Raw genomic sequence first — 13,520 nt, 5'->3', positions numbered from 1 at the left:
CTGAAACTGAACAATCAAATAATCGAAACGTCAAAGTCTCGGTAAATCGAGAAATAGAAAAATAAAAAAATCGAGAAATAAAAATTTCAAAGCCGAAAAACTGAGAAATCAAAGTATCAAAAAATTGAAAAAACTTAATTTTAAAAATTTGAAAAATAGGATAATCGACGAATTAAAAAATCGAAAAATCGAGAAGTTGGAACATCAAAAACCCGAAAACTTTTAAAATTCCAAAACTGAAGTTTGATAAATCGAAAATCGAATAATTGTAAAAATCGAAAAATTGAAAAATCTAGAAATCAAAAATTTTTAAAATCGAATAACTGAAAACATGAAAGGTCGAAAAATTTTGGATTGAGTAATCGAAAAACTTCAAATTTTAAAGATCAAAAAATTGAAAAACCCAGACACTGAAAAATTCCTAAAATTGAAACGTTAAAAAATTGAGAAATCAAAAACTTGAAAAATTGAAAAATCGAAAAATCTAAAATTCGAAAATTTTAAAAATCTTAAAAGCGAGATATGGAGAAATCGAATATTAGAAAAATCGAAAAATTGAAGTAATAAAAAATTGAAAAATAGGGAAATGGAAACATAAAAAGATCGTAAAATCGAAAAATTGAAAAAGCGGAGAACTGAAAAATAAAAAAAAAGAGAAATCGAGAAATCGAAAAAGCTAAAATTTAAAAAATCGACGACTGAAAAATCCAAAAAGTGAAAAATATAGAAATTAAAAAGTCGAAAAACTCAAAAACTGAAATATCGAAAAAAATATCTAAAATTCGAAAATTTTCAAAATCGAAAAATTTGTATATTAAAAGATTAAAAAATAGAGAAATGAAATCATCAAAAAATCGTGAAATTGTAAAGTAGAAAAAGCGGAGAATTGAAAAATCTAGATATTGAAAAATTCTAAAACTCAATTGACGAAAAATTGGAAAATCGAAAAGTTGAAAAACCGAAAAATGGAGAAATCGAAAACTCGACACATCGAAAAGTTGAAAAATTGAAGAATTGAAAAAATAAAAGTAGAAAACCCGAAAAATCGAGAAGCAAAAAAGGCTAAAAGTGAAAAATTAAAATTAAAAAAGTGGAAAATTTTTCAACTAAAAAAATCGATATATCGAAACATCGAAAATAGGAAAAATCGTGAAATACAACAATCAAAAATCCAGACGTTGGAACCTCAATAAATCGAGATACAGGAAAATTGATAAATCGAAAAATCAAAAATTGTAAAAATCGAAAAATCGAAAAGCCGAAATATCTTATACTGAGAATTAAAAAATCGAAAGTTTTAGAAGTCGAAATATCAAAAAATTGGAAAATCTAACATTTAAAAATTCCAAAATTGAAAAACAGAAAAATCGAAAAATCCAAACAACAAAAAATGCAAAAATTGAAAAATCCCAAAACCGAAATATCGAAAAATTGATAAATCGACAAATCGAAAAAATAAAAGTTGGGAACTGGAAAGATCGGCATCTCAAAATATCTCAAAAGCGAAAAATTAAAACTTAAAAAATGGAAATACTTTTAAACTAAAAAAATCGATACTTTGAAACATCGAAAAATTGAAAAATCATAAATTGTAAAGCTCGAAAAACTGAAAAACCAAATAATCAAAAACTGAGAAGTCGAAAACTCGAAAGATCGATAAATCTAAGATCTAAATTTTCGAAAAATTGAAAAATAGGAAGATTGCAGAACTATAAAACCAAAATCTGGAAAGCAAATGATTAAAATATCGAAAATTGAAAAACTGAAAATTCTAGAACCGAAAAGTTGAACAACCAAAAGATCGAGGCGAAAGGTCAAAATATCTAAAAATCTATAATTTAGAAATTCGAAAAATTGAAAAATTGAATAATCGAAGAATTGAGAAATCGAAAAATTGAAAAATCCAAATATCAAAAAAATCGAAAACTGAAAAACTCCAAAACTGAAACATCGAAAAGTTGAACAATTGAAAAATCGAAAATTTAAAAAATCGAAGAACTGAAAAATTAAAAATCTGAAAAACCGAAAACTTGGAAAATGGAAACACTGAACAATAAAAAAAGGATAAATCGAGACATCAAGAAATCCACACATTAAAAAGTAAAAGAAACCAGAAATGGATATATAAAAAAATCGAAAATTCGAGCAGTGAAGAAACCGAAAAGTCAAAAAACCCGTTTGTCGAGAAATGGAAAAATCGAAAATTTAGAGGCGTCAAAAATTAAAAAATTGAAGAATTGGAAAATCAAAGAATTGAAAAATCGAAAAATTGGAATATCCAAGCAAAATAAAAAAGAAAGATTGCGCTAAATTACAACAAGCTCTGAAATTTGGAATGAAGCTGGTGATTTGACATTAAAATAAAGAGAAATACAGAGAAGAGCTAAGAATAAAATTAGAAATCGGGAAAGTTAATGTGAAAATGAGATCGAAATATCCAGAACTAGTGAAAACTAGATCGGTAAAAATGAAGGAAAACAGTAATAACAAATGAGAAGAGAGAATTTAATACAAATTTCAATACTCTAATCAAAGTTGTTTGGGTTCTATAAATCTCTAGATTTGATTTATAATAAGCATCAGGTCACCGCTCTGAGTGTGAATGAATTGCTTCATAAATTGTTCGGACCGTTTTTTCCTACTGTTATGAAATAAAAATTGATCAAAATTTAGTTTTCTTGGCTCAGCAACAGGCAAATAAAAGCCGTCTTTATTAGTTCGACCCTCGGGCCCGTTTCACTAGCTTAGCACTCGCAAAATGAACTGCTTTTTTCAGTAGTTGTATCCTAAACACCATTTTCACGAGCCATCAAAACACCATTCCCGTTTTCGTCACTCGCTGCGCCCGATTTAATTAAAATTTTTTTGCAAATTTCACGCTGCACTCACCCGACTTCACCACCACCCAAATCCCGTTTATTAAAAAAAAATCGCTAAACTTGTCCTTTGTTTCAGTGGCGGTTGTTGCAATAAACTCGGTTTGCTGCCCTTCATCTCACGCCAAGGCCTCAGGAACAGGTAAATGTTTGACGTAATCGCAATCTAAACTTATTGCCCTGGATAGTTCGAAATTAACTGAAGCAAGTCTGCATGTTAAGACCTCAAACCATCCACTTGCGGCATAGTTCTGACAATATTACCCCAGTTAATGTCAGTCTCGTTGTTATGCATAGATACACATTTCCGTAGTATCTGGAGATACTTCATTGGAATTAATGTAGATCGAATGTTCGCAATGCCGCTTTGCCTTCACGGGAAATTCCCTAATAAAGGCCTGAGAGATGTCTTAATTTGGGGCGCAAATGGGCGGAACGGAGGGAGTAAGAATCAATTTTTGCAGGAAAGCAGCTCTGGACTTGGGGCTGCTTTTAGGCTCGGGGTGGAAGTGGGCAAATTTTTAATGGGTGCTTGCGTGCGTGCGAGCTTAAGTCTTGCTGGTGAATTAAATGTCTGGCATTCCTCTACTAACAGGGCCGGAGTTAACTTCGACGTAATTTATTTGAGTCATTTAGTTGGAGTACTTTTGTTGCTTTCGTCGCATATGTATTGCTGTAATAAGATAGTGGGGAATTGGGGGGTGGGGGATGTCGTCTAGCAATTACGAGGGAGAAGAATGGCGTTTTAACATGGTCATATTAAAAACCTTAATGAGACGGGGTGATACCGAGATAATGGACGCTTTCAGAGCCCTATTTTACCCTGAACGCAATTTTTTTAACAAAAAAGACCAATAAATTCCGATTCTTTGAAAAAATTACAAAATTTTGCGATTTTTGTTTTCTGATGACCTGTGTAAAACCAGTGGCGTAACTAACATTTCCGGAGCTTTTTCGGTTTGAATTTTTCAATTCTTCAATTTTCCACTTTTTTTGTTTCTTCAGTATTTCGATTTGCAATTTTTTGAAATTTCAATTTAAATTTTCCAACTATGAATTTTTTAATTTGTAGATACTGCAATTTTTCGCTTTGAATTTCTCGAATTTTCAATTTCCAATTTTATAATTTATCGTTTCTTCAGTTTTTCGTTTTGCAATTTTTCAATTTTTCACCCATTTTGTTCCTTCAATTTTTAGATTTTGTAATGTTTCGCTTTGCACTTTCACGCGATTTTAATTTTTAAGTGTTCAATTTTTGGATTTTTCATTTCTTCAATTTTTCGGTTTGCAATTTTTCGTTTCGGGTTTTATATTATTTATTTTTTCAATTTTTCGGTTTTTCAATGTTCTGATTTTCTAATTTTTCTTTGTTTAATGTGAAATTTTCAATTCTTCATTTTTTCATTTCTTTGCTTCACTTTATCAATTTCCAATTTTTACACATTTCAAGTTTAAATTTTTTCACTTTTTCAATTTTCCAACGATGAATTGTTGCAATTTTCCACTTCGAATTTCTCGAATTTTCAGTTTTCAATTTCACAATATTTCTTAGTTTCTTCAGTTTTCGATTTTCAGTTTCTAATTCTAAATTCTAGGTAATTTTTGTGTTTTCAATGTGAAAATTTTCAATTCTTCAATTTTTCATTCGTTTTCTTTCAGTTTTTCAATTTTCAATTTTTCGAGATTTCAAGTTTAAATATTTCACTTTTTCAATTTTCCAACTTTTGATTTTTTCAATTTTTTGGTATTGCAGTTTTTCGCTTGAGTTTCCCGAATTTTCAATCTCCAATTTTACAATTTTTCGTTTCTTCAGCTTATCGATTTTGGAACTTTTTTGCTTCGCAATTTCACCAGATTTCGATTTTTAGGTTTTCAATATTTAGATTTTTCCATTTTTCATTTCTGCAATTTTTCGTTTCGGTTCTTTAATGTGTTTATTTTTTCAATTTTTCGGCTTTTCGATGTTCTGATTTTCTAATTTTTCTTTTTTCAATGCGAAAATTTTCAATTCTTCAATTTTACAATTTTTTGTTCCTTCAACTTTTCGATTTCCAATTTTTCGAGATACAAGCATATATAAATTTTCCACTTTTCAATTTTCCCACATTCGAATGTTTCAGTTTTGATGTATTGCAATTTTTCGCTTTGAGTTTCTCGAATTTTCAATTTCCAGCTTTTGAATTTTTTGTTTATTCAGTGTTTCCATTTGTGTTTTTTCAATTTTTCATCTTCCTTTGTTATTCAGTTTTTAGATTTTGTAATTTTTCGCTTTGCAATTTCACATTTCGATTTTTGGATTTTTCAATTTTTCATTTCTTCAATTTTTTGATTTGCAATTTTTCGATTCGGTTTATTGTTTTCTTTGTCTTCTCAATTTTTCGACTTCTTAGTTTTCTAAATTTTAACTTTTCTTTTTTTATTGTGAAATTTTTCAATTATTCAATTTTTAATTGTTTTGTTTCTTCAGATTTTCGATTCCCAATTTTTCGAGATTTCAAGTTTAAATTTTACAGTTTTTCAATTTTCCGACTTTCGATTTTGCAGTTTTTAGGTTTCGTGTCTTCATTTCTTCGATTTACGGTTTTTAATATTCAATTTATCATATTCCATGTTTCTTCAATTTTTAGATTTTGTAATTTTTCGTTTTGCAATTTCACGAAATTTCAATTTTAAAGTTTTCAATTTTTAGATTTCTTCATTTTTCATTTCTCAATTTTTCGTTTTGCAATTTTTCTTTTCGGATTTTAATTTTCTTTTTTTTTTAATTTTTCGGCTTTTAGATGTTCTGATTTTCTAATTTTCCTTTTTTCAATGTGAAAATTTTCAATTCTTCAATTTTTCATTTTTTTGTTCCTTCCGTTTTCAATTTCTAATTTTTCTAGATTTCAAGTATAAATTTTCCACGTTTTCAATTTTCCAACTTTTGAATTTTTCAGTCTTTATATGTTGCAATTGTTCGCTTTGAGTTTCTCGAAGTTTCATTTTCCAATTTTCCAATTTTTCGTTTCTTCGGTTTTTCGATTTGCGGTTTTTCAATTTTTCATCTTATTTCTTCAATTTCTATATTTTATAATTATTCGCTTGGAATTTCACGAGATTTCAATTTTTAAGTTTTCAATATTTGGATTTATCAGTTTTTCATTTTTTCAAATTTTCGATTAAGAATTTTTCGTTTCGGTCTTTTATTTTCTTTATTTTTTCAATTTTTCGGCTTTTCAGTGTTTTGATTCTCTAATTTTTCTTTGTTCAATGCAAAATTTTTAAATTTTGCAATTTTTATTTTTTTTGTTCGTTCAGTTTTCGATTTCCAATTTTTCGAAATTCAAGATTAAGTTATTCACTATTTCAATTTTCCAGCTTTTAAATTTCTCGAATTTCCAATTTTAGAATTTTTCGTTTCTTCAGTTTTTCGATTTTACAATTTTTCGCGTCTTCACTTTTGCGATTTACGACTTTTAAATTTTTTATCTTCTTTGTTTCTTCAATTTTCCAATTTTGTAATTTTTCGTTTTGCAGTTTCACGCGATTCCAATTTTTAAGTTTTCAATTTTTGGATTTTCCATTTTTCATTTCTTCAATTTCCCGATTTCCATTTTTTCGTTTTGATTTTTTATTTTCTTTTTTTGGCATTTTGTTGCTATGCAATTTCCCGATTTTCTAATTTTTCTTTTTTCAATGTGAAATTTTTCATTTCTTGGATTTTTCAATTTTTCGATATCCACTTTTTCGGTTGTCAATTTTACGATTTTTCCACTTTATGATTTTTAATTTAGATTTTTCAGTTCTTCGATTTTTCAATTTTTCATTTCTTCAAATTTTCGATTTACAATTTTTTGTTTCGATGGTTTTTTGTTTATTTTTACAATTTTACAATTTTTCCATGTTCCGAATTTATAATCTTTTATTTATGCAATTTGAATTTTGTCAATTTTTCATTTCTTCAATTTTTCGATTTGCGATTTTTCCTTTCGGTTTCTTATTTCATTTATTTTATCAATTTTTCGGCTTTTCTAATTTTTCTTTTTTCAGTGTGAAATTTTCCAATTCTTCAATTTTTTATTTTTTTGTTTCTTCACTTTTCCGATTTCCAATTTTACGAGACCTCAAGGTTAAATTTTTCACAGATTCAATTTTTTATTTTTTGGTTTCTTCAGATTTTCGTTTTTCAATTTTTCCAGATTTCAAGTTTAAAAGTTCACTTTTTCATTTTTCCAAATTTTGATTATTTTTTTTAATTTTCAGGTAGTGCAATTTCTCGCTTTGAGATTCCCCAATTTTCAGTTTCCAATTTTACAATTTTCGTTTCTTCAGTTTTTCGATTTGCGGTCTTACAATGTTTCATCTTTTTTGTTTCTTCAATTTCTAAATAGGAATTTTTCGATTTAAAATTTCTCCAGTTTTCAATTTCTCATTTTTCAACTTTTTGCTTTAATTTTTCATTTCTTCAAATTTTCGATTTGCAATTTTTCGTTTCGAGTTTTTATAATCGCCATTTTCTCAATTATTCGCTTTTCCAAATTTCCGAATTTAGAATTTCCCCATTTTTCAATTATTGGCTTTTAAAACGTTTTCATTTATTTAATTTTTCAATTTATCGATCTTCCAGTGTTACAGTTTTTGGGTTTTCCAATTTTTTGATTAGATTCGTTTTTTCTTCTTACCGATTTTTCGATTCATTAATTTTTTTCGACTTGTAAGTTTCTGGATTTTTTGATTTTTGACTTTTTCTATTTTACAAATTTTCGGATTTTCGTTTTTCGATTTTTCAATTTTTTCAGATTTTTTTACTTTTTCGATTTTCAAGTTTCCCATTTTTCAATTTTTCAACTTTTCGAATAAAAAATTTTTGAATAGCAATTTCTCTAGTAGTTTTCATTTTATACATATTTACTACTATAAAAATAATTACCTATAATTTTTAACATTTTTCACTTTTTCAACTTTACGGTTTTAGAATTTATCCATTTTTCAGTTATTGGATTTTAAATTTTTTCATTTATTCGATTTTTCAATTTCTCGATCTCTCAATGTCACAATTTTTTGACTTTACAATTTTGATGATTCTATAATTTTTCGATTTTACAATTTTTCTTTGTTACAATTTTTCGAATCATTAAGTTTCCCTATTTTTAAATTTTTCAATGCTCGGAATTTTCGTTTATTCAATTCCTCGATTTGCAATTTTTCGATTTTCAAAATATAGATTTTGCAATTTTTCCTTTTCTTTTCGAGTTTTCAAAAAATTGCAAAATTAATTAAATCAAAAATGAGAAATGAAAAATAATAAATCAAACTTTGAAAAATCTAAAAATTAGGAATCAAGGTATTGAAAAATTAAAAAAAGATCGAAAATTCGAAAGATTAGAAACTGAGAAATTTAAAAATCGAAAGCTGCAAATGCGAAAAATTTAAAAATTGGAAAATCCAGGAACTGAAAATTGAAAGATCGAAAATTTTAAAATGTAAATAAAAATTCAAAGAAATAATAAAAAAAAAATAAAAAACAAAAAACTGTGGTATAAAATCAAGAAAATGAAAATTAATAAACCGGGAAAATGAAAAATAAAAATCAAGAACTAGAAAAAATTGTAGTCTCAGGATTACCCTGCATTCTAACTTTTTGTTCGCCATTTTAGTTGGCAATAATTTTATTCGTATTCGTATTGTAAATTGAAAAATCGAAAAACTAAAAATGAGAAACTGAATAATCGTAAAATGCAAAACTGTGATATCGAAAAATTGAAGAAACGAAAAATTAAAAAATTGGGAAATCCAGAACTTGAAGAATTGAAGAAACGAAAAATTGTAACATTCAAAATTGCAAAATTGAAAAATTGAAGAAACGGAAAATCGAAAAATTGAATTTCGAGAAATCTAAAAATTGACAAAATTAATGTTACAAAAACGAAAAATTATGAAACCGAAACATTGAAAAATGGAAAAATTGAAAACTTAAAGAAAATGAAAATCAATTCAGATTTTTCGAAAAATTTTAAGATTTGCTTTGCGAATTTTATTTTTTATGATAGCTCTTATAAATTAAAATAAAGTGGTTTCGAAGGTTATTTGTGTAATAAAAATCCGGACAGACGGTAAACAGACAGACAGACGGAAATGGAAAACCCATTCTTCGTACTCTACTGGTCATAAAAAATTAAAAGTCATCTCATTTGGTGTTTTCATATGGAACGACTCAAAACCTAAATGAAGCGTGTTGGGAGCCACTGATCCCAGAGACTCGTTTGTTTGAAAACTTGATACTGACATAATGGGCGCTTTTAAAGCCCTGTTTTCACTCTGAAAGCAATTTTTTAACAAACAAAAAAAAGTAGACAAGTAGCAAAACTTTGGTGAAACAAATATTTCTCTTACAGCAGCTATTATAATACGAAATGTTGAATGTACATCAGCGAGTAAAGTTTGTGCTTCCAAATCGAATACATTCTGACAAGTCGGATAGGGTTTCAGATAAAGCAAACTTCTCGTGTAAATATTTTTAGACTTAAAATTTCCCGTCTATGAACTTTGCCACTAGACAAGCAACTGAAACATAACATTCTTGTATAAAAATTCGAGCAAGTTCAGACAACTACCGGATTTTATTTGAATGCAAACCCTCTCTAATAACCAAACTTAGTTGACAGAAAGCGTAAGCTTCACTCGTTTTCTCGCCCAGCCTTTTAAAACTATCTAAAACTTCCAAATCCCTTCCGTTAATGCGCGCTCATCCACCCGCTCCGCCTTAAACAAAGTCAAAATAGATGAAAAGTTGTTTAATTTTTGCTGCTGGCGCCCCAGCAATAACTTTTTAATTAGTTTCCTCAACCAACTACTCCCTTTCGCTTTGACGAAACAAACCAAGTTCCGGCTGTAAAACCCTTTGTTCGTCCGTTTTTTCCGCAATACGTCTTCGACAATAGCCGCCTCACTTCCGAACTTGATTGAATGTTTTTATTTCTTATTTGATATATAAAAAGTGGATACTTCTCCGGAGATTGTCTTACTCCCAGCGGCAACAGGTCAGATATTTCAGTGGAAACGTCGGCCGCTTCATTCATAAATTGCCGTCAAATGTTTTGACGTGAGGAGCGTTTCCGGCGATTTGACTCCGGGGAAAAAGCGCTCTCCGGTGTATTAAAGTCCGGGCGGGAAGTGCGTGCGATTGCGGGCTCGGCGATCGGCTACGGCAATAAGTGGAAGATGGATCGCTGCGACAAGACAATTCCGGGTTGTATTTAATCGGGGCGGCGGAGCTAAAGCTAAAGCACGAAACTTTGTTGCGGAAGTTTCGTGAGATACGACGATTATGGCAGTTCAAACAACAAGTTCGGGATACTTTGTATTAACATGACGTACAACATAATGGTGGGAAAATGGACTAAATTAATAATTTCGTGTACACTTCTGGGGCAGACGTATGGATTTTAGTTCGCTTTTGTGTTGTTACAAGGCTACGAGCCCGTCTAAATACGCTTGTGCGTTGTAATTACAAACAACTTCAATCAACAGTCTTTCAAAACGGTATTTTAGACTTATTATTGTTTGTTTAATATTTCTCTAAATGATCTCTTGCTTTTAAAATTAAATATGATACCGAAGCTTCTACCATTCTTTATTAAACAAAAATAATAATTTGATTAAATCTGTTTGAAAGGGGTTTATTTTTGTTGTAAATTATCTTAGAATAAACAATCTGCGCTTACTTTTGCTGTAGCTCTTAACATAATACGAAAAAGAAAATTTTGTTAATTGAAGAGGAAATTGAAGAAATCGGTCTAAAAAGTGTGTCTATTTGGTACTAGCCGATGCATCTTTCACTATTTTGTTTAGAAATCAAATTTTATAAAGAAATACATTGTTTCTTCTAGAATACATGATTTTCAAAACTAAATTTAACCCTGCACCTCCACCATTTTTGTTGTCACTGGTCTCAGTTATTGGATTTACATAGTTTATTCTAAAATACACGATGTCATAGAGAAGTTATTTGAAGATCCTCAAAGTGATTATTTTCAAAATTAAAAATTATCCCGGCGCCTCCACCATTTTTAACGAAAATTTAAATTCGGTTAAATCGATTTAGAAAAGGTTCATTCTTATTGGAAATTGTCTAAGGATCACAAATCTGTGCTTACTTTTGCCATATCTCGTCACTTCTGGGTATTTCGAAATTTTCGGTTTCAAAATCAAACTTTCTAAAAATCCCAAAAATTTTCAAATTCATCTTGGCGATTCTGGAAAAATAGTTGGAGTTTTCGAAGAAATGAAGCCAAAAATAACTTCTACAAGTCTAAATAGAAAAAAAGAAAACTTCTTTAGGCAATTCTCGAAACTACTCGGAACGAGTCAAAAATTTTGTAATTGGCAATTATTGAAAAATTTTTCTTCAGTTTTTCGATTTACGGTTTTTGAATTTTTCATCTTCTTTGTTTCTTCAATTTTTAGATTTTATAATTTTTCGGTTTGCAATTTCACGCGATCTCAATTTTTAAGTTTTCAATTTTTGGATTTTCAATTTTTCATTTCTTCAATTTTCCGATATGCAATTTTTGTTTCGGTTTTCTATTTTCTTTATTTTTTTCATTTTTTCTGCTTTTCAATTTTCCTATTTTCTAATATTTCCTGTTCCATTCTGAAATTTTTCAATTTTTTGATGTACGTACACTTTTCGGTTGTCAATTTTGTGATCTTTCAACTTTTAGATTTTTCAGTTCTTCGATTTTTTAATTTTTTATTTCTTTAAATTTTCGATTTGCAATTTCTCGTTTCGGTTTTTTATTTCCTTTGTTTTTACAATTTTTCCGATATTTCAATGTTCCGAATTTATAATCTTTTATGCAATTTGAATTTTATCAATTTTTCGGCTTTTCAGTGTTCTGATTTTCTAATTTTTCTTTTTTCATTGTGACATTTTCCAATTCTTCAATTTTTGATTTTTTTGTTCCTTCACTTTTTCGATTTCCAATTTTACGAGATCTCTAGCTTAAATTTCTCACATTTTGAATTTTCTATTTTTTTCTTTCTTCAGTTTTTCGATTTTCATTTTTCCAAATTTTGATTTATTTTTCAATTTTTTGGTAGTGCAATTTTTCGCTTTGAGATTCTCCAATTCTCAATTTCCAATTTTACAATTTTCGTTTCTTCTTCATCTTTTTTGTTTCTTCAATTTTTACATTTTGATTTATTTAACTTCTTCAATTTTTAAAAAGGAATTTTTCGATTTAAAATTCGCTGAGTTTTCAATTTTTCATTTTTCAACTTTTCGCTTTAATTTTTTATTTCTTCAAATTTTCGATTTGCACTTTTTCGTTTCGAATGTTTATAATCTGTATTTTTTCAATTATTCGTTTTTACAAATTTACGAATTCAGAATTTCTCAATTTTTCAATTTTTGGCTTTTAAAACGTTTCCATTTATATAATTTTTCACTTTTTCGATTGTTAATTTTTCAATTTTTCGTTCTTCCAGTGTTACAGTTTTTGGGTTTTCCAATTTTTTTCATTAGATTCGTTTTTTCTTCTTACCAATTTTTCGATTCATTAATTTTTTCCGACTTTTAAGTTTGTGGATTTTTAATTTTTCAGTTTTTCGTTTCTTCGTTTCTTCAATTTGCTGATTTTGATTTTTGATTCTACAAATTTTCGGTTTTTCAGTTTTTCAATTTTTTCAGATTTTTTAGTTTTTCGATTTTGAAGTTTTCCATTTTTCAATTTTTAATATTTTTCACTTTTTCAACTTTACGGTTTTTGAATTGTTCCATTTAAAAGTTATTGGATTTACATGGTTTATTCTAAAATACACGATGTCATAGAGAAGTTATTTGAAGATCCTCAAAGTGATTATTTTCAAAATTAAAAATTATCCCGGCGCCTCCACCATTTTTAACGAAAATTTAAATTCTGTTAAATCGATTTAGAAAAAGTTCATTCTTATTGGAAATTGTCTAAGGATCACAAATCTGTGCTTAATTTTGCCGTCACTTCTGGGTATTTCGAAATTTTCGGTTTCAAAATCAAACTTTTTAAAAATCCCAAAAATTTTCAAATTCATCTTGGCGATTCTGGAAAAATAGTTGGAGTTTTCGAAGAAATGAAGCCAAAAATAACTTCTACAAGTCTAAATAGAAAAAAAAGAAAACTTATTTAGGCAATTCTCGAAACTACTCGGAACGAGTCAAAAATTTTGTTATTGGCAATTATTGAAAAATTTTTCGTCAGCTTTTCGATTTACGGTTTTTGGATTTTTCATCTGCTTTGTTTCTTCAATTTTTAGATTTTATAATTTTTCGGTTTGCAATTTCACGCGATCTCAATTTCTAAGTTTTCAATTTTAGGATTTTCAATTTTTCATTTCTTCAATTTTCCGATTTGCAATTTTTTGTCTCGGTTTTCTATTTTCTTTATTTTTTAATTTTTTCTGCTTTTCAATTTTCCTATTTTCTAATATTTCCTGTTTCATTGTGAAATTTTTCAATTTTTCGATGTATGTACACTTTTCGGTTATCAATTTTGTGATCTTTCAACTTTTAGATTTTTCAGTTCTTCGATTTTTTAATTTTTTATTTCTTCGAATTTTCGATTTGTAATTTCTCGTTTCGGTTTTTTATTTCCTTTGTTTATACAATTTTTCCGATTTTTCAATGTT

General features: G+C 28.1%; 1 protein-coding gene across 2 annotated transcripts in view; it reads left to right on the top strand.

The window, feature by feature from the left end:
- The window catches only part of LOC135126138 (bone morphogenetic protein 1 homolog), a 430,017-nt gene that overhangs the window by 238,999 nt on the left and 177,498 nt on the right, over nt 1-13,520 (top strand). For both annotated transcript variants that reach the window (XM_064051970.1, XM_064051969.1), the window contains one exon: nt 2,956-3,018. In XM_064051970.1, coding sequence (XP_063908040.1) covers nt 2,956-3,018 — 63 coding nt within the window. The remainder of the gene's footprint in view (nt 1-2,955; nt 3,019-13,520) is intronic.

This window comes from Zophobas morio, unplaced genomic scaffold (assembly GCF_036711695.1).
Source record: "Zophobas morio isolate AGI-343-1 ecotype UQ-CSIRO unplaced genomic scaffold, CSIRO_AGI_Zmor_V1 ptg000010l, whole genome shotgun sequence".
NCBI classification, from domain to species: Eukaryota; Metazoa; Arthropoda; class Insecta; order Coleoptera; family Tenebrionidae; genus Zophobas; species Zophobas morio.
This window is presented reverse-complemented; position numbering and strand designations above follow the sequence as displayed.